Genomic DNA, 23,096 nt, shown 5'->3' on the forward strand with positions numbered 1-23,096 from the left:
TCTTACCATTGGGGTACTTGATTTTGTAAACGGATGGGCTTACTTTGTCCGCAATAGAATACGGACCCGAGTATTTAGGTGACAGGAATGTGCTGGGATTATATAGAGACAGCATCACATGCTGTCCGATATCGTACTCCATTGCATGCACTGTCTTGTCGAAACAAGCCTTGCTGTGTTTCTTTTTGGTGCCCAATTTTACTGCGGCTGCTAACTGAGCCGTTTTTACATTAGCAACTAATTGCTCCACGGCTTTCTCGTGTGTGAGGGCCGTTACTTCGGGGCTGGTCAGGTCCAAACCTAACAAGTATTCTGTCCCTTTCATGGGGCGTCCGGTCATGAGAGTGTGTGGGGTGTAACCTGTGGATGTAGAAATAGTGTTACGCAAAAACATCAGCTCAAAAGGGAGGACTGAGTCCCAAGTGGTGTTGTTCTGCTGGACCATTTTTCTGAGGGTAGGGTCCGATTCATGCGCTCCACGATACCACTCGACTGTGGGTGGTATGCAGTATGGAATTTTTGGGTGATGCCAAATATCGTGAGGACGTTCTGCATGACACGTCCCATAAAATGAGAACCTTGGTCCGATTCAATGCTGCGGGGGAGTCCCCATCTTGTAAAGATGTGGTGGGTTAGAAACTTGGCTGTGGTTTTTGCAGTGTTTGTGCAGCTGGAAATGCTTCCACCCATTTTGTAAATGTGTCTATGACCACAAGTACATATTTATAGCCATTCCTGCAAGGGGGCAATGGACCTATAAAATCAATCTGGAGGTTAGTCCAGGGGCCATTAACTGGTCGGGTGTGGCTGAGTTGGGCCTTTTTGGCATATCTGTCGGGGTTATTCTGCGCACAGATAAGACAATTTTCTGTGTAATGGCTTACATCTTCCTTTAAATTTGGCCACCAACAAAGCTGTTGGGCTGTAGTGGGATCGATTCCCTGATGTCCATGACCGTCATGGAACAACCAAATCAATTGGTTCTTGTCCTGTTCAGGAACCACATAAAGGGTGTCCTTTAACACCACACCGTCATGTGTGGTCAGTGTATTTCTAAATCCTTCGTAGGAGGCGGGATACTTTCCCTTTACAATCTCAGTGAGATTGCTGTCCTGCTTCTGGGCCTCTACTAGATCCTCGATTATAGTCTGTGTGACCTGAACTGCACTCATTGGCGCGCTTTCGGGGGGTTTCCAAAAATACCCATGCCTGGAACCTGCCTTAACCAGTGCGTCGGCTTTTACATTTCCAGCGGGGGGAGGAACAATGGTAGCTGCGGACTTTGATGATGCCAAAAATCCTGTTCTGGGCTTTTTCTAAAATATGACGGAGCAATGGGGCTGAGGGGAGGGGTTTCCCATCTGCGGAAACAAATCCTCTTGCTTCCTGCAGGGGCAGAAATTCTGTGAGGCTGTTATAGACATAGAGGCTGTCCAAGTATGTCTCTGCTGGGCTGGGGATGGAATCTGGGTGCTCAACTATGTATGCAATGGCCGCAAGCTCTGCTGCCTGCGCGGGTAGTTTCAACGCTATTTCCTCAAGGGCGCGTCCCTGGGCGTCCTCGACTTAAATCCCGCAACCTGTTATGCGCTTCCCATCCAAGACTGTGGAAAAGAGAAGGGTCCACCTGGCTGCTCTTATTTGGCTTATTGTACCGTCCTTGAGTCATCCGTCCAGTAACGGTTGGGTGGGGGTGTGTTCGGTCAGAATTGTGATGGGGTTCAGTCCGGTAATATATGAAAAGTACTGGACTGCCCAGAAAACTGCGAGCAGGTGCCTCTCACAAGCTGAAAATCCCTGTTCCACAGCATCTAAAAGTCAGAAGGCGTAGGCTACGGGTCTTAACTGGTCGTGCCGTTCCTGGAGGAGCACGGCTGAAAGGGTGCGGTCTGTGGTCGCTACCTCTATGGCGTAAGGGGAAAGCAGGTCTGGAACTTGTAGTGCAGGGGCTGCTATGAGTGCCTGTTTTAATGAGTCCACAGCATCCGTATGCTGCGGAAGCCATTCCCAGGGGGCTCCTTTCTTTAAGAGGTCTGAGAGGGGTGCTGCCTTGCTGGCGAAACCGTCAATGTGGTTTCGGCAGTAGCCAACCAGTCCTAAAAACAACCGGAGGGCTGAAATGTTCTGGGGAAGGGGCAATTTAGCAATCGAGTCAATTCTTTTATGCTCGATTTCGCGTTTACCGTGCGTGATAATTGTTTCCAAATATACCACTTTTTCTTCCAAAATCTGGGCCTTTTTGGGGTTGACTTTACAACCAATTGAATGTAACAATTCCAGGAGTTCGGACAGAAGCTCAATATCCTTGGTGTCTGTCTGCAGTAGTAGATCGTCTACATACTGTACCAGACATTCGGGGCGAGAGAATTTTGCTAATCCATTTGCCAGCTGTCGGTGGAAAATGGAGGGGGAGTTGGGGAATCCTTGTGGCAGGCATGTCCACGTGTACTGCTGTGCTTTAAAGGTGAAGGCAAATTTGTACTGGTACGCCTTTGCCAATGGAATGGACCAGAATCCATTACTGATATCCAAAACCGTGAAGTAGCGGGAATTGAATCCCTGCTTGAGCATGATCTCGGGACTTGTTGCTACGGTGGGGGCTGCTGCGAGGGTGACTTTGTTGAGCTCACGATAATCAATGGTCAGTCACCATGATCCATCGGGCTTTCTCACTGGCCAAATCGGGGCATTATTAGTGGAGGCTACTGATCTAAGTACGCCCTGCTCTAATAAGCTCTCCATCACTTTTGAGATTTCTTCCTCTGCCTCTTGGGGAAAACAGTACTGTTTTTGGGGTCTCGGGTCAGGTCCCGTTACTTGTACGGAGCCAGTCATCCGTCCACAGTCATGCTTGTGGGTTGCGAATGCTGCCCTGTTCTTTTGCAGGACTGCCCTAACCTGTCTGTCCGTGCTGATCGTGGTCGGGTCGAACCAAAATTCGCCTACGGCGCTAATTTTGTTCATATATTCGCTTATGTTGAGCGTTGCCGGGTCTCTAGCGAATTTTGCCATCTTCCAGACACACTGGTTGACAGGATCGAATGAAAGCTGGTGGGAATTCATGAATTCAATTCCCAGAATGTGTTCTGCTGTGTGGGGCAGGTCTACTAACACTACGGGGCGTTTGGTGGTTATGGTTCCGATTTGAATGGGTACAGGGGCTGTGATGTGTCCCTGCTGTGAGTGGCCTGTAAAGCCGCTGAGGGTGATAGTGGCTGTAGTGGGCCACGTGTCCTTTTGAAAAAGGGTGGAGGAATTTATGGTGGTGCGGGACCCTCCTGTGTCCCAAAGAAATTCGATAGGCTGTCCACGAATTTTCGCTGCGACTACGGGTCGCCCTGACCTATCCCAAAAGGTGTCGCAGACCCAACTGGGGGCGCCCGTACACCGTCAGTCCGTTCCGGTCAAGTCCGTCTGATCCGAACGGGCGCTAACGCTATGAATGGGCTCTGTCTTTTTCTTAATCAGAGTGCCTGTCTGTTGGGCTCTCTGTGGCTTTTTAGGGGCATTGCATTCTTTGGCGAAATGTCCCAACTGTCTGCAGTTGTAACACTCTAGTGACTTGTGTGGGGGGCTGTTCTTTCCCTCATTTACCCCTGCGGGGTTCTGGTGTGTTTTTACTGCCTGCATGTCTGCGGCGGCCTGCTTTTCCTCGCTATTTTTAACGGTGGGTTTGCTCTGAACAGATTGCTCCCAAACGCGGGACAATCTTTTAACTGCCCACTTCTCGTTATGCGCTTCTTCTGAGGGATCATAACTAGCACAGGCTTTCTGTCCTGCATCTGTGACATGGGAGATAAGGGTGCGGGTCCACTTGGCCATGTTGTCTGGGGACAAATGGGCACGGTCTACGTTTCCGAAGACTGCTGTGAAGTGAATCCACAGGCGTCCAGTGAACGCTGTGGGGTGCTCAGATTTCTTCTGCCTACATTTGTTGAGGCCACCTACGGGGTCACCCCGGTTATACCCGATCGCATCCAGGATCGCGGTCTGCATTTCTGCAAGGGTGCCTCCTCCTACGTTCTGTGGGTCGGGAAGGGCTGCTGCTACCGACGGATCTAAACTTAAAACCGTGAGCTTTACATGCTCTCGCTCATCCAGGCCGTACATGTTCGCCTGATGTCTAACTGTGGCAAATAAATGGTGGGGGTCTGAGGCGGGGAGGAACGGTGTGATCTTCTCGCACGCGTCCCGTAATTGGGTCACTGTTAAGTGAGTGGAATATAGAAATTCCGCATCGTCCGATGTGGCCGTGCGGTGGGTGGTTACAGGGTTCATTGGAGCCTGAACTATCTGTTGTGTGGGGGGTTGGGGTGCTTTTCTCTTTTGGGTCTTTCCATGCGCACATGTTCCTTGAACATATCTCTGCGCTGTTTCTTGTAACTCTTCCCAATCAGGGCCGTCTTCTGGTCTAACTTTTCCCCAAATGTTTCCTGAAATCCTTTCTGAACAGAAAGCATTGATTGCAACTCTGTAATCTGCTTCCGGCACTTTGCATGATCTATGGTGCTCTGTCTTTGTTCTGTGGTGGCAGCGTGGAGTGCTCTTAAGGCTGCCTTGAGATCACTACACTGTTTCTGTAGCGTCTCTACCTGTTTTTTTGTCTCTTTTCTTACCAGGACTGCACATTGCGTGTCCTGATAGGCCTTTTCATACTGTGACTGGAAACTTCTTAAATGCGCCAGACAAGACTGGTGACCCCGTTTGGCGTCAGCCACCTCTTCATCCTTTGCTGCCAATTTCCTCCTTAATTCTAAATTCTCTTTTTCAACTTCGCTTACATCGACTTTGCTCATCCGATGTATGCCCTCAACTTCTTTGCGGAGTGTCTTGACAACATCCTCTGTGCCTCGCAATTGTGCCAAACAGGACACGATTGCCATCGGCTTGCGAGCTTTTCCCAAGCTCTTTTTGTGTATCTCACTCAGGTTCTCCCACCAAGTATGCCCTATACTCCCGGGACCTGATTCATCGTTATCGCAGAAATCATTCCACAGGGGCCATCCTTTGCCCTTGAGATATTTCCAGATTTCCTCCTCCCAAATGGGACACTGTCCCACCCTACTGCTGCTGGTCGCTGCGACCGCAAATTCCTCTGGGTTCATGAGGCGCTGCATTGCCTGCATGGCCATCTTTCCTATCCGACTGCTTCTTCTAAATTTGGAACAAGGGGCTAAGGCAGTGTGTAGATGCGGGTACGGCTTTCGCTATTTTCCGAAAATACAGACTTCCGACAGTTTTGACGCAACAAAAATCTATCAGTTTTACCTTATAGCCCTGTTAGTTACGCATGCATACACACACTTCCGAATTATGACTATTGATCAGAACTGCTTGAACATTTGTGGTTTTCTGTATCCAATTGCGTTTCTAATTCAAATTTCTAGGGTTCTCCCGGAGTGGTTTTCCACTTATAGATCGGGTCCCGGCGGAGTCGCCAAAATGTTGCTGGTTTTAGCCTTAGTTTAATTGCTTTTATTCTGGCACCTTTGCTCTTGAGTTGCCAGGTATCTTTCTGATACCGCCACGTGGTTCAAGTCCGAGTAATGATTAATAATCCAACACACCGCTTAGTAAGAGTTAAATCAACGCTCATTTATTATATACAGCAATTAATACTTATACATTAATTCTACTTCTAAGCTACTTCCTACAACTAACAGGCCAATGCTTAACTTTGGAAATGACCCACCAGGTCAGGGAAACGAATGGACTTTCGTATGGGTTCTGAGCCTGCGGGATTCAAAGCTGGTACAGGTCGATAGTCAGGCGTGTCTATCTGGTAGCGATCGTTGGAGTAAGACTTACGTTTCTTTCGGCTGTTGTTGGAGAGAGTGAAGAAGGGTGCAGCCGGGAGGAGAAGAAGGGAAGAAGGGTCGATTTGAACTTGGCCCCTATTCTTATAGTCCCCAGGTGCTTCCCGGCTCTCGGGGCGGACCTTGTACCTGGTTCCAAGTGATTGGACTTGGTCCCAATCACTTGGTTCGATATTCTCCAATGCTGGAGCGATTCTTTGATCGAGGGGTAGTCGTTTACCTCTCTTTGTGTCAGCTCCTGCTGGCGCCGAAAGGTCTGGGTTGGCTTTGTGTGTCTATTTTGTATCAATTGTTCCTGGAGATTGCTGATTAATATGCAGATGGCTGGGGTGTTGTTATGTTGATGGCTGCAGGTATGAATTCGGTCTGGGTTCCCCAGAGGCGAATACACTGTTTTACCTGCAGCTGTCTATTTGAGTCCTGTTGGCTGATTTTCCCATCAGCCTCTTCCATTCGCCATTTTAAATCGGGGTTTGGCCATTCTAATCGGGAGTTAGCCATTTTACATGGCTACAGTGGTAGAGGGGCAGACGTTCGGGTTGGATGGCCACCTCAGCCAGCCGCTGCCTGGACCTGTTTATAGAGAGTTTGGCCATGCCCCGGAGCAGGTTCACGAGGAAATCCTCCTCCTTCCTGCTGGTGCCCATAGATTAGGAGAGTGGGGCTGAAGTGCAACCAAAATTGGCTAAATAACTGAAAAGGTGGTAAAGCCTAAAGCTACCTATATACTCATAGTCCACAGACTCCACAAGGCCGCAAGAAGGGCAAGTATTTTGGGAGTCTGCAAACCAATGCAACCTCTGGTTGTGTGGGACGATTGCGCGCAACACCCTCAACCCCAGGTCCCCAGTGTTAAGGGGAGGATTCCTCCGCAGAGGGACCTCCACTGCCAGACGGCAACAAGGCGCTCCAAGGCTTGTCCAGGTAACGGGCAAGGAAGTGAACGGTATGCAGCAGCAGCCCATACAGGAAACCCTCCTACGCAGTGCGAAAGGGCACGGTGGGCATTTGTACAAGGACTGTGGGGCTCTGGCTCTGAAGGGGGATTCGGGGCATGGGGCGATGTGAAATTCTATCTGAGATAGAGTGCGTTCAGACATGAATTCACTGCACACTGTGCCTCCTCGAGTCCACGAGTGCCATAGGGTCCTGGTTATTTTTAGGCTATGGGAGCACTGGCCATGAGCTGAACTCCACTGCCGCACAATGCGCCTACTTGTGGGTGACACCCAGCCCACACCAGCCGCCACCCAGCACGTCTCCAATCCTGGTCACCACAGTGGCCAAAGCCTGTCCCTCTGCCAGCTACTGGAAATGGTTTTGGTGGAGATGCGGATTCTTGAGCAGCGGCTCCCTGACATGGGCCGACAGTCCAGACGGGGGAGAGCTGTGGAACGAGGCGACCAGATTCCACACACTTGGTAGGTCCTGGTAGACGGGCAACGCCTGCACGGAGTTACGAAGATCCCTCAGGAAGCTGAATGTTGTTATTCAGGCTGAGCAACTGGCGGAGAAAAAAACGTCACCAAGGCTCACCATGTCGGATGGGGCTTGACATGGAGCTATCGCTGCAGCATCTGAAGGTGGAAGGTCGCAACTTGAGTGCGAAGGCACGCCTACACCCCCCCCCCCCCCCCCCCCCCCCCCCCCCCCCCCCCCCGCCACCCTGCTCAATTTGTTAACTCAGGAACAATTATGCTAATTACATTACTCACAAAGACTCCCCCCAGCTAAGATCAGTTAACTCGGCATATACCCAGGATCAAACCTGCGGTTGTTGTGTTCTATGTTGCCAAAATCATATGAGTTAGGAGTGTACAAGAGGAGAGGAATGAAACACATCACCAGATATAACATTTCCTTAACTCAAAGCTCGATGACGGTGTTGCATGATGCAAAATTATTATTCATTAAGGAACTGGATGTGCTTGACATCACTCTAATAAAAGACAATTCTCCCAATTTTCCCAAATATCAACGAACCTGCTGTAGAAGTGAGTGATGAATGTAAGTGGATGTATGTAAAGTGTTGATGCTGAACAATTCTGTGATTCTGTAACTGGACATCTTGAGACATTGTTTGTGGTAAGCCTCAATTTTCCATATATCTGGGATAATGTTCATACATTCACAAGCTTCCAGTGTGGAAATACCTCTGGCTTGGTGCTTGTATGTTGCTAGATTGGCTGTTATGTGCCGCAGCTTAAAGCAGCGGCCATTCCGATATACAGGGCAGGGTCTTACTTTTCAAAACATATCTTCAGGCAGTGCCGAAGGGTGGACACATGGGGTTGGTTTCTCCATACCTGAGGCTAAGCGCCGACGCCAATGGAGGATCCGTGGTGTTTCACAACGGGAAAATAGGCACGAAACCTCACCGATTCCGCTACCAGTGAAGGCCTAGCACCGGCATCGTGTGAAACACCCACGGAACGCACGGAAGACAATCGAGAATCGCTGGGTCACATGCCAGGGCTGATAGGCCGCAGCCGCGCGTACGCCTACACCCCCATACCCCCACACACGCACCAATCGTGCTGGAAAAGATGGCGCCGGCTGTGCTGGACCACATACCAGCCCACCCTGACCCCACAGCCCATCTCCTGGCCATTTCCCCCCCGCACTGGCAGAAACCTCCTGGCCAGTGACACGGATCTCGACCAAGTGCAGCGGTGCTGGACACTGTCTACACGCCCTCTCTCTCCGTCCGCAGGCACCACACCAAGCTCACGACCACTGAGGCCACACATAGCTCACACCGTCAGGAACTCGGCCCATTGGAAGCAGAGCATCGCAGGCGGGCCGCTAATGACATTCCAACGGGGTTGGGACTTCGCGTGGCGCGCGTCTCAATGCCGCCAATTTGGATGGGGCGCAGCATCGTGACCCAGCGTCAAACTGCGATTTCGGTGACGGGAGCCATTCTTCGCCCAATCACCATTCCCGATTTCGTTGTCGGGCTACGGAGAATCCCGCCATTTTTTCTCCAATGGAGCAAGCGAGGCATAAAGCAGAATTTCTCGTTATGAGGATCCATAGGTAAGCGGCCTAACAAAAAAGTGTAATTGCCAACCGTAACAAAGCATGTGTCTCGAGGCAACAGACGAAAAGGTTTACTTTTCTGGGTCCTACTGGGTTAATGAAGCTGGAAGAGTCCACTATTGTCTTCCATTGATTCAGTGGTCTAAGTACTCTGAAATTACATACCTCTCACACTGGTTTAAATTAATTTCAATGCATGCCTTGAAGATTCATTATATGCAGGATACACACCAATAGCCTTTTCCTGGAAGCGTTTGTTTATAGAACATTACAGCACAGTACAGGCCCTTTGGCTCTCGATGTTGCACCGACCTGTGAAACCACTCTAAAGCCCATCTACACTATTCCCTTATCGTCCATATGTCTATCCAATGACCATTTGAATGCCCTTAGTGTTGGCGAGTCCACTACTGTTGCAGGCAGGGCATCCCATGCTCTTACTACTCTCTGAGTAAAGAACCTACCTCTGACATCTGTCCTGTATCTATCTCCCCTCAATTTAAAGCTATGTCCCCTTGTGCTAGACATCACCATCCGAGGAAAAAGGCTCTCACTGTCCACCCTATCCAATCCTCTGATCATCTTGTATGCCTCAATTAAGTCACCTCTTAACCTTCTTCTCTCTAACGAAAACAGCCTCAAGTCCCTCAGCCTTTCCTCATAAGATCTTCCCTCCATACCAGGCAACATTCTGGTAAATCTCCTGCACCCTTTCCAATGCTTCCACATCCTTCCTATAATGCGGCGACCGGAATTGCACGCAATACTCCAAATGCGGCTGCACCAGAGTTTTGTACAGCTGCAACATGACCTCATGGCTCTGAAACTCAATCCCTCTGCCAATAAAAGCTAACACACCGTACGCCTTCTTAACAACCCTCTCAACCTGGGTGGCAACTTTCAGGGATCTATGTACATGGACACCGAGATCTCTCTGTTCATCCACACTGCCAAGAATCTTACCATTAGCCCAGTACTCTGTCTTCCTGTTATTCCTTCCAAAATGAATCACCTCACACTTTTCTGCATTAAACTCCATTTGCCACCTCTCAGCCCAGCGCTGCAGCTTATCTATGTCCCTCTGTAACTTGTAACATCCTTCCGCACTGTCCACAACTCCACCGACTTTAGTGTGATCTGCAAATTTACTCACCCATCCTTCTACGCCCTCGTCCAGGTCATTTATGAAAATGACAAACAGCAGTGGCCCCAAAACAGGTCCTTGTGGTACACCACTAGTAACTGGACTCCAGTCTGAACATTTCCCATCAACCACCACCCTTTGTCTTCTTCCAGCTAGCCAATTTCTGATCCAAACTGCTAAATCTCCCTGAATCCTTGACAAATACATGAATAGGATGGGAATAGAGGGATATGGACCCAGGAAGTGTAGAAGATTGTAGTTTAGTCGGGCAGCATGGTCGGCACGGGTTTGGAGGGCCGAAGGGCCTGTTCCTGTACTGTACTTTTCTTTGTTTGTTCTTGAATCACATGCCTCTGTATTTTCTGCAGTAGCCTACCGTGGGGAACCTTATCAAACGCATTACTGAAATCCATATACACCACATCAACTGCTTTACCCTCATCCACCTGTTTGGTCACCTTCTCAGAGAACTCAATAAGGTTTGTGAGGCACGACCTACCCTTCACAAAACCGTGTTGACTATCTCTAATCAAATTATTCCTTTCCAGATGATTATACATCCTGTCTCGTATAAACCTTTCCAAGATTTTGCCCACAACAGAAGTAAGGCTCACTGGTCTATAGTTACCGGGGTTGTCTCTGCTCCCCTTCTTGAACAAGGGGATAACATTTGCTATCCTCCAGTCTTCTGACACTATCCCTGTAGACAAAGATGACTTAAAGATCAAAGCCAAAGGCTCAGCAATCTCTTCCCTAGCTTCCCAGAGAATCCGAGGATCAATCCCATCCGGCCCAGGGGACTTATCTATTTTCACACTTTCCAGAATTGCTACCACCTCTCCTTATGAACCTCAAGCCTTTCTAGTCTAGTAGCCTGAATCTCAGTATTCTCCTCGACAACATTGTAATTTTCCTGTGTGAATACTAACGGAAAATATTCATTTAGCACCTCTCCTATCTCCTCGGACACCAAGCACAACCTCCCACCACTGTCCTTGACTGGCCCTACTCTTACCCTAGTCATTCTTTTATTCCTGACATATCTATGGAAAGCTTTAGGGTTATCCTTGATCCTACCTGCCAAAGACTTCTCATGTCCCCTCCTGGCTCTTCTTAGCTCTCTCTTTAGGTCCTTCCTAGCTAACTTGTAACTCTCGAGCGCCCTAACTGAACCTTCATGCCTCATCTTTACATAAGCCTCCTTCTTCCTCTTGACAAGTGTTTCGACTGCTTTAGTAAACCACGGTTCCCTTGCTCGACCACTTCCTCCCTGCCTGACAGGTACATACTTATCAAGGACACGCAGTAGCTGTTCCTTGAACAAGCTCCACATTTCCATTGTGCCCATCCCCTGCAGTTTTCCTCTCCATCCGATGCATCCTAAGTCTTGCTTCATCGCATCAAAATTGCCTTTCCCCCAGATATAACTCTTGCCCTGTGGTATATACCTATCCCTTTCCATCACTAAAGTAAATGTAATCGAATTGTGGTCACTATCACCAAAGTGCTCACCTACCTCCAAATCTAACACCTGTCCTGGTTCATTACCCAGTACCAAATCCAATATGGCCTTGCCTCTCGTTGGCCTATCTACATACTGTGTCAGGAAACCCTCCTGCACACATTGGACAAAAACGGACCCATCTAAAATACTCAAACTATAGCGTTTCCAGTCAATATTTGGAAAGTTAAAGTCCCCCATAACAACTACCCTGTTGCTTTCGCTCCTATCCAGAATCATCTTTGCAATCCTTTCCTCTACATCTCTGGAACTGTTTGGAGGCCTATAGAAACCCCTAACAGGGTGACCTCTCCTTTCCTGTTTCTAACCTCAGCCCATACTACCTCAGTAGACGAGTCCTCATCAAACGTCCTTTCTACCACCGTAATACTGTCCTTGACTAACAATGCCACCCCTCCCCCTCTTTTACCACCTTCCCTGAGCTTACTGAAATATCTGAACCCCGGCACCTGCAACAACCATTTCTGTCCCTGCTCTATCCATGTCTCCGAAATGGCCACGACATCGAAGTCGCAGGTACCAACCCATGCCGCAAGTTCACCCACCTTATTCCGGATGCTCCTGGCATTGAAGAAGACACACTTTAAACCACCTTCCTGCCTGCCGGTACACTCCTGCAACTTTGAAACCTTACTCATTACCTCAATACTCTCAACCTCCTGTATACTGGAGCTACAATTCAGGTTCCCAAGCCCCTGCTGAACTAGTTTAAACCCTCCCGAAGAGCATTAGCAAATTTCCCCCCCAGGATATTGGTACCCCTCTTTTCCAGGTGTAGACCATCCCGTTTGTAGAGGTCCCACCGACCCCAGAATGAGCCCCAATTATCCAGAAATCTGAAACCCTCTCTCCTTCACCATCCCTGTAGCCACGTGTTCAACTCCTCTCTCTCACTATTCCTCATCTCGCTATCACGTGGCACAGGTAACAACCCAGAGATAATAACTCTGTTTGTCCTAGATCTAATTTTCCACCCTAGCTCCCCGTATTCCTGCCTTACATCCCTATCCCTTTTCCTACCTATGTCGTTGGTACCTATCTGGACCACGACTTGGGCCTGCTCCCCCTCCCCCTTAAGGATCCCAAAAACACGATCCGAGACATCACGCACCCTGGCACCTAGGAGGCAACACACGAACCGCAAGTCTCTCGTTCCCACAGAATCTCCTATCTATCCCCCTAACTATGGAGCCTCCAATGACTAATGCTCTACTCCTCTCCCCCCTTCCCTTCTGAGCAACAGGGACAGACTCTGTGCCAGAGACCTGTACTCCCATGGCTTACCCCTGGTAAGTCCCCCCCCCCCAACAGTAACAAAGCGGTATATTTGTTACTCAGGGGAACGACCACTGGGGATCCCTGTATTGACTGCTTCCTCCCAGCCCCTCTCACCGTCACCCATCTATCTTTAATCTTCGGAGTAACTACATCCCTGAAGCTTCTATCTATGACCACCTCTGACTCCCGAATGATCCGAAGTTCATCCAGCTCCAGTTCCCTAACGCGGTTTCTGAGGAGCTGGAGATGGGTGCACTTCCCACAGATGAAATCAGCAGGGACACTGACGGCGTCCCTCACCTCAAACATTCTGCAGGAGACACATTGCACTACCTTCCCTGCGAACCCCTCTAGATAAAAAAAGAAAAAGCTTACCTGTTATTCACTCCCCTTCTCAGCAAGCACTCACTCAGCAACCTCTGCGCCCCGCACGATAACACCTGAGAGAAAAGAAAAGAAAAACTACTTACCAGTCACCAGCCAATCCATTACCTGCAGGTTGTGACGTCACGGTTCAACATCTTTCTACTTCCACCTGCCCTCGAACCTTCCTCTTGATCAAACCACCTTCAGGTTAGGGTGACCACACGGATGTATGCAAATTTCCCCCACAACAGCCAATCAGCATCTCTGCTCTACTGCCCTCTGCTGGATGATTGTCTTCACTTGAACAGCTAGGGTCTCTTGCTCAGGTACACCTTCAAGCTGGGTGACCACAATGGACGTATGCAAATTTCCCCCGCAGCAGCCAATCAGCAGCTCTGCCCTCTGCTGGATGCTTGTCTTCACTTGAACAGCTAGGGTCTTTTGCTCAGGTACACCTTCAAGTTAGGGTGACCACAACGGACGTATGAAAATTTCCCCTGCAACAGCCAATCAGCAGCTCTGCTCTAATGCCCTCTGCTGGATGCTTGTCTTCACTTGAACAGCTGGGGTTTACTCATACTCTTTCATGGATTTGGGCTGAAGTCATCATAATGTAGCTGCATGATGCATGTTTAACGTTACAGCCAACTGGGGCTGAACTCTGGCACTTTATTATTGACATTATGAACATTGCAACCTCTCATTTCTTTTCCCGACCAGCTGCAGGAAGGCAGCTCATCCCTCAAGTGAGAAAAAGCAGAAATTATTCCCAATTTTCTTGCACAAATCATACATGAGGAGGGAGCTCTGCAAACCAGGCGGTAGAAACCTGAGAAGGTGCTTACGCTGGCGGAATAAAATGAGCCCAAGTTGTGGTTTCAGTGGGGCAGTGATGAAAAAAATTGGTTTTATAGGGAAATCATTGTAAGGGGAGAGAGAAGTGAGAAATGGATATTTGGGAGAGGAGTTACTGTGCCTGTGGAAATGAGGAGTGACGTTTTCACGTCCGAGAAATCTCAGAGTGGAGACCATTTATAATTTTATTTATCAGATAAATTAAAACAGAATATGCTGTAGGTTTTCCATTCATTTTAACATCCAGAAATGTAATTGAGCTGTTTGTGGTGCACATATTCTACTATAACCAGTGTGTTTACTCACTAAACCATCAGACTGCTTTCTACCAGAGGATGATTAGGCAAGTGCAACAGTGTTTGTAATGTAGTTTCTGCAGTCCCCTTAAATGGCATCTAGCCTGTCCTGATAGTAAACAGGAATAACATGAATTACCCTACTCAGCACTTAGAGACTGAGAAGTATATTGCACATAATATGTGTTAGATTTAAACGAGTTTGGAATTTAGATATGCATATTTGTTTGCAGGTGACGGAGGAAACGACGTTAGTATGATCCAGGCTGCTGACTGTGGAGTGGGGATTGAAGGCAAGGTAAGGGTATTGGGATTTAGAAACCCATCAGTGTGTTTACCTGATCACACGTTCATGGTCTGTCCTGGTTAATCTAAGTCAAGTTAACTTCAAGTAAGCTTCTGGCTCGGCCTATGGTCCCTTCCATTCCCCCCCTCCCGCAAACTGCTTTTAATCTTGACTGGCAGTGTCCACTCTCAATGCCACAGGTCTCGTCTAACCAGCCGATTCTCAGTTTTAGTGCATCCCAGCAAATTTGCCTTCATATCGCAGGGAGCCAGCATCAGTATTGCAGGGCCCAGCACAATGTTGTGTGCTACCTGAGAGCATCTAGCCATGGCAAGTGAGGCAACACCACAAAATTAAGCTTGAGTCAGGGGTTTCCGAGATATGTGCGAGGGAAGTAGAAGGCTGGACCATAAGTACCAGCTTTGTAAAACAGAAACTTAGTGCAATTTATATATATTTTATACAAAAGAAGTGGCAGGTTTGAATGTGTGGATGAATTGTGTTGTGTGTATATTTTATAGCTTAAAAAAAGGTTTCAAAGAGAAAAGTCAACCAGAAAGGTTCAGTACTTTCAAAGCAAAAGGTCACAGTCCAGAAAGACTGAGGCCACAAGAAACAGGAATTAAGTGACAAGGGGTGATCACGAGAGACCAGTTTCAAGGAGAAATTAACTGGCAGATATATGTAAACAAAGGAATCTTCCTGCGGAAATCCGAGGAAAACGCAAAGAAAAACAGTTTGGAGACACATTTATTTTACCAGTATTTAGGCTCTGGAAATGGATTTTAAAAAAAGGTTTCAAGTAATACCCACTCATATCAAAAGATCTTCACAAATTCTTTATTTCCTTTCGCAACTTTACAAACTAGATCATAAGATAGAGGAATTTGCGACTTACTTTGAGCACTGTTTAATTAATGGAATTAGTTAAGTGTGTTGCACTGATGGACGTATTAGCTCCTTGTCGGCCGATCCTTTTAGAAATAATGCTAACTGGAGTAGCTTTAGCTTTACATGAATCATTGTAGAATGTAAAGTAGAATGGAATAAATGTCCCCTTACACTATTTGCGCGACTAATGCAAACTGCTGGAATTTTAATGGCGTAAACATGAACATGCTTAATCTGGATTTAAGTCATGGAATGAGGTGAGAACACTGACCTTTCATCTCAGTTACCTGCGATTGAATCTAGTTCAGTGAGATTCTAGTTCAGTTGGCTTCTTTTTCTCTTTCCTTCTGTCCCACCTGGTAGACATTGTTTGTCAGAAACTACGCTTTAAAGTTTGCAATTTAAGATAAGTCCATGCTGCAAAACAAAGTAATATATTTTTCGTTTGAACTTCTTCAGGAAGGAAAGCAGGCATCTTTGGCGTCAGATTTCTCTATAACTCAGTTCAAACACCTTGGCCGGTTGCTGATGGTTCATGGGCGCAACAGCTACAAGAGATCAGCTGCCCTTAGCCAGTTTGTGATTCACAGGAGCCTGTGTATAAGCACCATGCAGGTAACCAAACCACAATGTTCTTGGAAACAATTGTTTAATTAAACATAGCAAAGTAAATGTGAAAAGTGACACAATTGCACAGGCATCAAAATAATGCTGGAGATATATAGCAGGTCAGTTGTCATCTGTAATAAGAAGTGACATTTGGAGTGTACTTTCATGGCATTTTTGTACATATATAATTTCACATATCACTTCACAACAAGGATAACATCTATGATTATTCTTTCCCTTCCCAGCACCCCTCCTCCATCCTCCCACCCCATCCCAGCTTCCACCTGTTCTCCTTGGGATACCGCAGGAGAAAGTTGAGCAGCGTGCGAGAGCACACTCAAGGGGCAAGTTTTCATCAGCCAAATATGGGGGTGGGGGAAGATCTTTAATCTATCTTCAGCAACCATTTTTATCTTTCTTGAGAGAAGGCATCAAAATTCCAACACCAGAACTGATTTCTTGGTGGATTTAAGATGAACAGCATACAAATTTCACAATCCAGAAGGTAGCCGCTTCAGTTATCTGACTGTGCTGACTTAGCTGATTGGATAAATATAAGAGTGGTTCTGTAACTATTGGCTTCAGTGTTCCTGAAGTTGAGAGGGGGTTTCTGCAATTGACCAGGACCCTTATTACACTTTGTTTTACCGACATTTCTCCAATTTCTGCAGAGAAAGTTTCTATGTTATAAAGACATTCATTCACTTGATAGATCGTTAATCTTTTTCTCAGGATTTTACTTTTCATAGAATTTACAGTGCTGAAGGAGGCCATTCGGCCCATCGAGTCTGCACCGACCCTAGGAAAGAGCACTCTACCCAAGCCCACACCTCCACCCTATCCCTGCAACCCAGTAACCCCACTTAACCTTTTTTGGACACTAAGGGGCAATTTAGCATGGCCAATCCACCTAACCTGCACATCTTTGGACTGTGGGAGGAAACCGGAGCACCCGGAGGAAACCCACGCACACACGGGGAGAACGTGCAGCCTCCGCACAGACAGTGACCCAAGCCGGGAATCGAACCTGGGACCCTGGAGCTATGAAGCAACTGTGCTAACCACTATGCTACCGTGCTGCCCCGTGCTGCTTTTAAAGTCAGCATTTGCTCTTCCACGCTTCATACCTCAGCTTTTACTTTCTTCAGATTGGACCGAAGTTCAAGAATGTCATTGGTCTGTTCACACTGGAGTTCCAACCCTTCATCTTCCATACATGAAAGTTGGTTCCCTACATCAACAGTTTTTTTCTCAGCAGCGTCTGATGTGTGCTATCCTTCAAGCTCACATTCTTTAATTTTACTTCTGCTGATTGTATCTGGGATCCTTCACATTCCTTTGTGAGGACTTCTACTTTTCCTTGAAACTGCTCAAAAGTCTTGACATTCTTGGTTCTTGATTTTCATTTCAGCCAGTTCATTTCTCAACAACTTTCCTAAGATCATGGCTGTTCTTTTATTAAGCTTTTAAACAGCAGCAATTTGTTCTTATTTTCCTTTCCTTAAAACACTGCATGAACTTTTCTCCCCAAGCAAGATGCCAGGGACTCAACTGAAAACGATATTCTCACTCCAACTCTGTCGGCTTTTCTCCACTCTGCCACTTTGCTTTTGAACTTTAAAAAAAATCACGCCAGTGCAGCACAGCCATACATCTTGTCGTGCCAGCCATAGACTCCTTCCACAGTTCCCTTTCAGCTGTTCTCTGTGGCTGAGACCTGGAACTGCTCACTCTTCTGCAATGTAAGTATGGATATATTGTAGTTTTGCTCACTCATCTTGTGATCTGACCAGATTCCTTCACTCTGCAATGGACCGCCACTCACTCTGGTGGATTCCTCAACTTCTAAGTCTGTAGCAAAGCTTCTTCAACTGTTTCTTCAATTTTACTTCTTAGGCGCACAACTCTCTGACCAGCATCCAGCTACATTTAGTTTTCCATATTGGGATTCTGTTCTGGGTTCATCATTTAAATACCAGTTTTCATCCCATCGTTGCCACCATGTTGTTCTATCTGTTTGTTTGATGTCTTACTGATGAGTTCTTGAGACTTGTATGTTTAAGTGTACATCATTCATTGTTGATCCTTAACTACGTACAGATCCCAGTTACTTCCGTGCATGGTGCTGATCCAGTGCAGGCTCCTTCCAGACTGTTCTCTGAGTCTATTACCATGTGACTCTATACATCACACCATGAGATGTGCTGTTCTCTATTCCCCACATTAACCCCTACTCTTACATTACAATGGCATGCAGTTACACACAACTGCCATCACCCAATCTCAATGCATCAATGCCTCCTCTCCCTGGTTCAACAAAGCTCTGCATACAAGAAAAGCAGCTCCTACTCAATCCAAATCCACCAGAAAAGCTACCTTGCCTGATGCATGCAGCCGTTTTTTTATTACTTTTTCAGAGTTACAAAGCCAGAGCTCAGAGTGTGGACAGGGGCGAACCCCTAATCCAGCTCCTTGCCTGCTCCAAAACCCAATTCAAATTCATATTGAATCCAATTCATGGTCCCCACAAGAGGGACATAACAGATCTTAGCCAAAAGGTTGAGCAGATACTACACTTGATCTTCGCCAAAAGGCCGAGAAACGATCCTGCATGCAGCCTTTAACCAACCATGAATTAGAAGGCACATGTTTGTCGTAAGTGCTGCATATGTAATTTCAAAAATGCAATTTAGTCTGGTGCAGTTGTGTTTTAATGAGCATGCATGACATGCTAATGTATTAAAAATAGGCTCCCACCACTTGCCATCAGGAAACATAATACGCCCTCAACCTGACGCCACATTAATGACCAACTTTCATCCCGTCATTCGGGAAACTGACATTTTCCTTGCATTCAATTAAATGCCCCCGACCGCCTGATTTCCCACTCCCTGGAGCTTCACAAGACTCTGCCCATAGATTGGAGCAGTTTTCCAAAGAAAAGTTACAGCACAGATGGGGGCCATTCAGCCGCCATTCAGCCCATCTTGTCCATGCCAGCCCGAGAACAGCGAGGTGCCCTTTCTAATCCCAACTTCCCGCACTGCCCATAGCCCTGTAGTTTACAGAACTTAAGGTGCAGGTCTAGTTACTTTTTAAAAGAGTTTAGGGTCTCTGCCTCCTCCACCAATTTGGCAGCAAATTCCAGACACCCACCACCCTCTGCGTAAAAATGTTCTTCCTCATGTCCCCTCTCCACATTCTGTCACTTACCTTGAATCTATATCCCCTGGTTCTAGAATTCTCTATCCAGAGAAACAATTTTATCCTGTCCACTCTATCTCTTCCCCTCATAATTTTGTATCCCCCAATTAGGTCACCCCTCAGCCTTCTTTATTCCAAGGAAAATAACCCCAGCCGACCTAATCTCTCCTCATGGTTGCACTTTTCTAGCCCTGGCAACAGTCTTGTAAACATTCTCTGCACTCTCTCCAGAGCAATTACATCCTTCCTATAATGTGGTGATTAGAACTGCACACAATACTCCAGTTGTGGCCTCACCAGTGTTTTATACAATTCCAACATTATATCCTTACTTTTATATTCTATACCTCTGCCAATGAAGGAGACCATTCCTTCTTTACAGCCTTGTCCACTTAAACTGCTGCATTTAGGGACCTGTGTACCTGTACGCCAAGATCTCTCACTTCATGTATCCCTGATGTGGAGATGCCGGCGTTGGACTGGGGTGAGCACAGTACGAAGTCTTACAACACCAGGTTAAAGTCCAACAGGTTTGTTTCGATGTCACTAGCTTTCGGAGCGCTGCTCCTTCCTCAGGTGAATGAAGAGGTCTGTTCCAGAAACACATATATAGACAAATTCAAAGATGCCAAACAATGCTTGGAATGCGAGCATTAGCAGGTGATTAAATCTTTACAGATCCAGAGATGGGGTAACCCCAGGTTAAAGAGGTGTGAATTGTGTCAAGCCAGGACAGTTGGTAGGATTTTGCAGGCCAGATGGTGGGGGATGAATATAATGCGACATGAATCCCAGGTCCCGGTTGAGGCCGCACTCAAGTGTGCGGAACTTGGCTATAAGCTTCTGCTCGGCGATTCTGCGTTGTCGCGCGTCCTGAAGGCCGCCTTGGAGAACGCTTACCCGGAGATCAGAGGCTGAATGCCCTTGAATGCTGAAGTGTTCCCAGACTGGAAGGGAACATTCCTGCCTGGTGATTGTTGCGCGATGTCCGTTCATTCGTTGTCGCAGCGTCTGCATGGTCTCGCCAATGTACCACGCTTCGGGACATCCTTTCCTGCAGTATATGAGGTAGACAACGTTGGCCGAGTCGCACGAGTATGTACCGCGTACCTGGTGGGTGGTGTTCTCACGTGTAATAGTGGTATCCATGTCGATGATCTGGCACGTCTTGCAGAGATTGCCATGACAGGGTTGTGTGGTGTCGTGGTCGCTGTTCTGAAGACTGGGTAGTTTGCTGCAAACAATGGTTCGTTTGAGGTTGCGCGCTTGTTTGAAGGCAAGTAGTGGGGGTGTGGGGATGACCTTGGCAAGATGTTCATCGTCATCAATGTCATCATCGTCATCACCCGCGACAACGCAGAATCGCCGAGCAGAAACTTATAGCCAAGTTCCGCACACATGAGTGCGGCCTCAACCGGGACCTGGGATTCATGTCGCATTACATTCATCCCCCACCATCTGGCCTGCGAAATCCTACCAACTGTCCTGGCTTGGTACAATTCACACCTCATTAACCTGGGGTTACCCCATCTCTGGATCTGTAAAGATTTAATCACCTGCTAATGCTCGCATTCCAAGCATTGTTTGGCATCTTTGAATTTGTCTATATATGTGTTTCTGGAACAGACCTCTTCATTCACCTGAGGAAGGAGCAGCGCTCCGAAAGCTAGTGACATCGAAACAAACCTGTTGGACTTTAACCTGGTGTTGTAAGACTTCATGTATCCCATTTAGTATATTCCCATTTATGTGTACTCCCTATAACTGTTTGACCTCCCGATATGCATGACTTCACACTTCTCTGTATTAAATACATCTGCCAATTTATCGCCCACCGCACCAACCTATCTGTATCACTCTGGAGATTAAGGGCGCAATTTCCAGCCTCGATGTGCTCTTGCTTGAGCAAAATTAGGCCGGTGAATAGCGGGAGAGGACGAAAATGAGAACCGTGCGAGGCGCCAAACAGTCTGCGATGCAACCGGCCCGCTCCCGTAGGGGAAATCGGAGTCTTGCCGTAGTGTGCCAAGAAACTAATTATCACCACTTAAGTCCTATTTCCATACAATTAACGGGAATCAAACTTTATTCAACGGCCTCCTGTGATTTAATGGCCTCCCCAGCAAGTGCTCACACTGGCGTCAATTAGTACTTCTTTTGAAAAAAGTGAACCTGGCGGAACGGCTTCTGTGGGGAACTGAGGAAGTGAGTAACCATCTATGCTTTCAGGCAAAGAGCCTGGGGGCGCTGCGCTCGCCACCCCAGTGCTCGGGGGGGAGGGAGGGGGAGGGTTGGGGACCCTCGACTGGGTGTAGGGGACCCTCCGCAGGGATGGGCCGCCATGGGAGGGGTCACTGGGGGGGGCAACCGCTCATTGCAAAAGCATGCCAACCCCTGGATCGTGTGTACCCATTTGTGGGCAACCCTAGACCTTGCACGTCTGCCCCACCAACCACCCATAAACTCCACCGACTGCCGAGGCCTCTGGCCGTGCGGCTGAAGGCTATCGCTAATAGGGAATTGGCAATCATGGCTAAGTGAGCACTTCACACATCCCAAGTGTATTCCCGCGGGTGGGCGGGCCATGTGGCATGTGAGGCTCATTGCCTCGCATCCCAATCACACCTTGATGCATGGACACTGTGCCTGAACACTGCGGCAGGCAACACCACAACGCAGCAGCCAACATCTGAACACCCAGGGGAGGGGACACAGCTCCGGGGACATGTCCACAGCCAGAGGGTGGGTGAGTGCTAAAGGGAGGGGGCGATGCCTGGAGAGATGGGCCAACGGTTCGGTGGTCGGGCCGCATTGCGGACGAAAGTGACAGAGGTGTCATACTGGTTGTGGTCAAGGGTGTTTATTGTGTTTTATAATTCCCCACTCTCCCGATGGTGCCATCCCTCTCCCACCCTCCCCCTGACCCCCTCCCCCAACCCCCGCCCCGGTGCCCTCTGATCCTCGATGTGTTTTGCCTTCTTAGCTTTATTGCAATGTCGAGCTGTGTGCCCAAGAAGTAGGTGGAGGCAGCCAGCTGCTTACCTCAACCCGTGACGTTCGATCCCCCAGTGGGTGTTCTCTGGAGGCTCTGGAGCAGCAGGCCCCGGCACACTTGATGGCGGCATATGCACAGCTGTTCCTCCCTGTTCCAGATGCTGACTGTAAGACGTGGCCACACCAGAGGAGTGGAAGTCAGGGGAGCTGGTGACCACCGTCGCCACTCTATGGATCGGTCCAGGTAGCCATCCGGTGCCCCCTCCTCCCGGTTAGCGCCCCAGCTGCCCCTCCATCATCTGGCTCTGCCAGGTTCCCCGATGTCTGTACCATCGTGTCGATGCCCTCGGCGATGTTCCTCAATGACCGGCACATGCTCTGCAGTGCCTCAGCCATGCCCACTGGCCACTGGGACAAGCTTTGCAGCACCTCAGCCATTTGCATGTGAGAGCGGGACATGTACCGCAACACCTCATCATGGTGGGCCTGGTACAGGGTCACACCCTCGAGTGAGTTGGACATTCTGCCGAGACCCTCAGCCATGGCCATCACCGACTGCATGATGGCTTGGACACCTTCATTAGTCATGCACCAGGTTCTCCACTGTGGTCGGCAGCCTAGCAGTGTTGGCCTCAGTCACTCATTGCCGGCGATATCTCCAAATCCGGTTGTCTCTGGGACTCTTCCAATCGGCTAAGGATCTGCTGGAGTGTCGCTGACATCTCCCTCTGAATGTCCTGCCCACTCTCTAACGTCTCCATCAGTTCGGGGTAACCCTGTACCAGAGGTTCAG

The 23,096-nt window shown here is 48.2% G+C and overlaps 1 protein-coding gene and 1 pseudogene across 1 annotated transcript in view; one reads left to right on the forward strand and one right to left on the reverse strand.

The window, feature by feature from the left end:
• Nucleotides 1–23,096, forward strand: part of atp9a (ATPase phospholipid transporting 9A) — a 286,828-nt gene that overhangs the window by 215,241 nt on the left and 48,491 nt on the right. The window contains exons 22-23 of the mRNA XM_072514714.1: nt 14,553–14,617; nt 15,956–16,111. Coding sequence (XP_072370815.1) covers nt 14,553–14,617; nt 15,956–16,111 — 221 coding nt within the window. The remainder of the gene's footprint in view (nt 1–14,552; nt 14,618–15,955; nt 16,112–23,096) is intronic.
• LOC140428993 (U2 spliceosomal RNA) lies at nt 18,506–18,711 on the reverse strand (annotated as a pseudogene).

The sequence above is a fragment of the Scyliorhinus torazame genome, chromosome 8 (genome assembly GCF_047496885.1).
Source record: "Scyliorhinus torazame isolate Kashiwa2021f chromosome 8, sScyTor2.1, whole genome shotgun sequence".
Classification (NCBI taxonomy): Eukaryota; Metazoa; Chordata; class Chondrichthyes; order Carcharhiniformes; family Scyliorhinidae; genus Scyliorhinus; species Scyliorhinus torazame.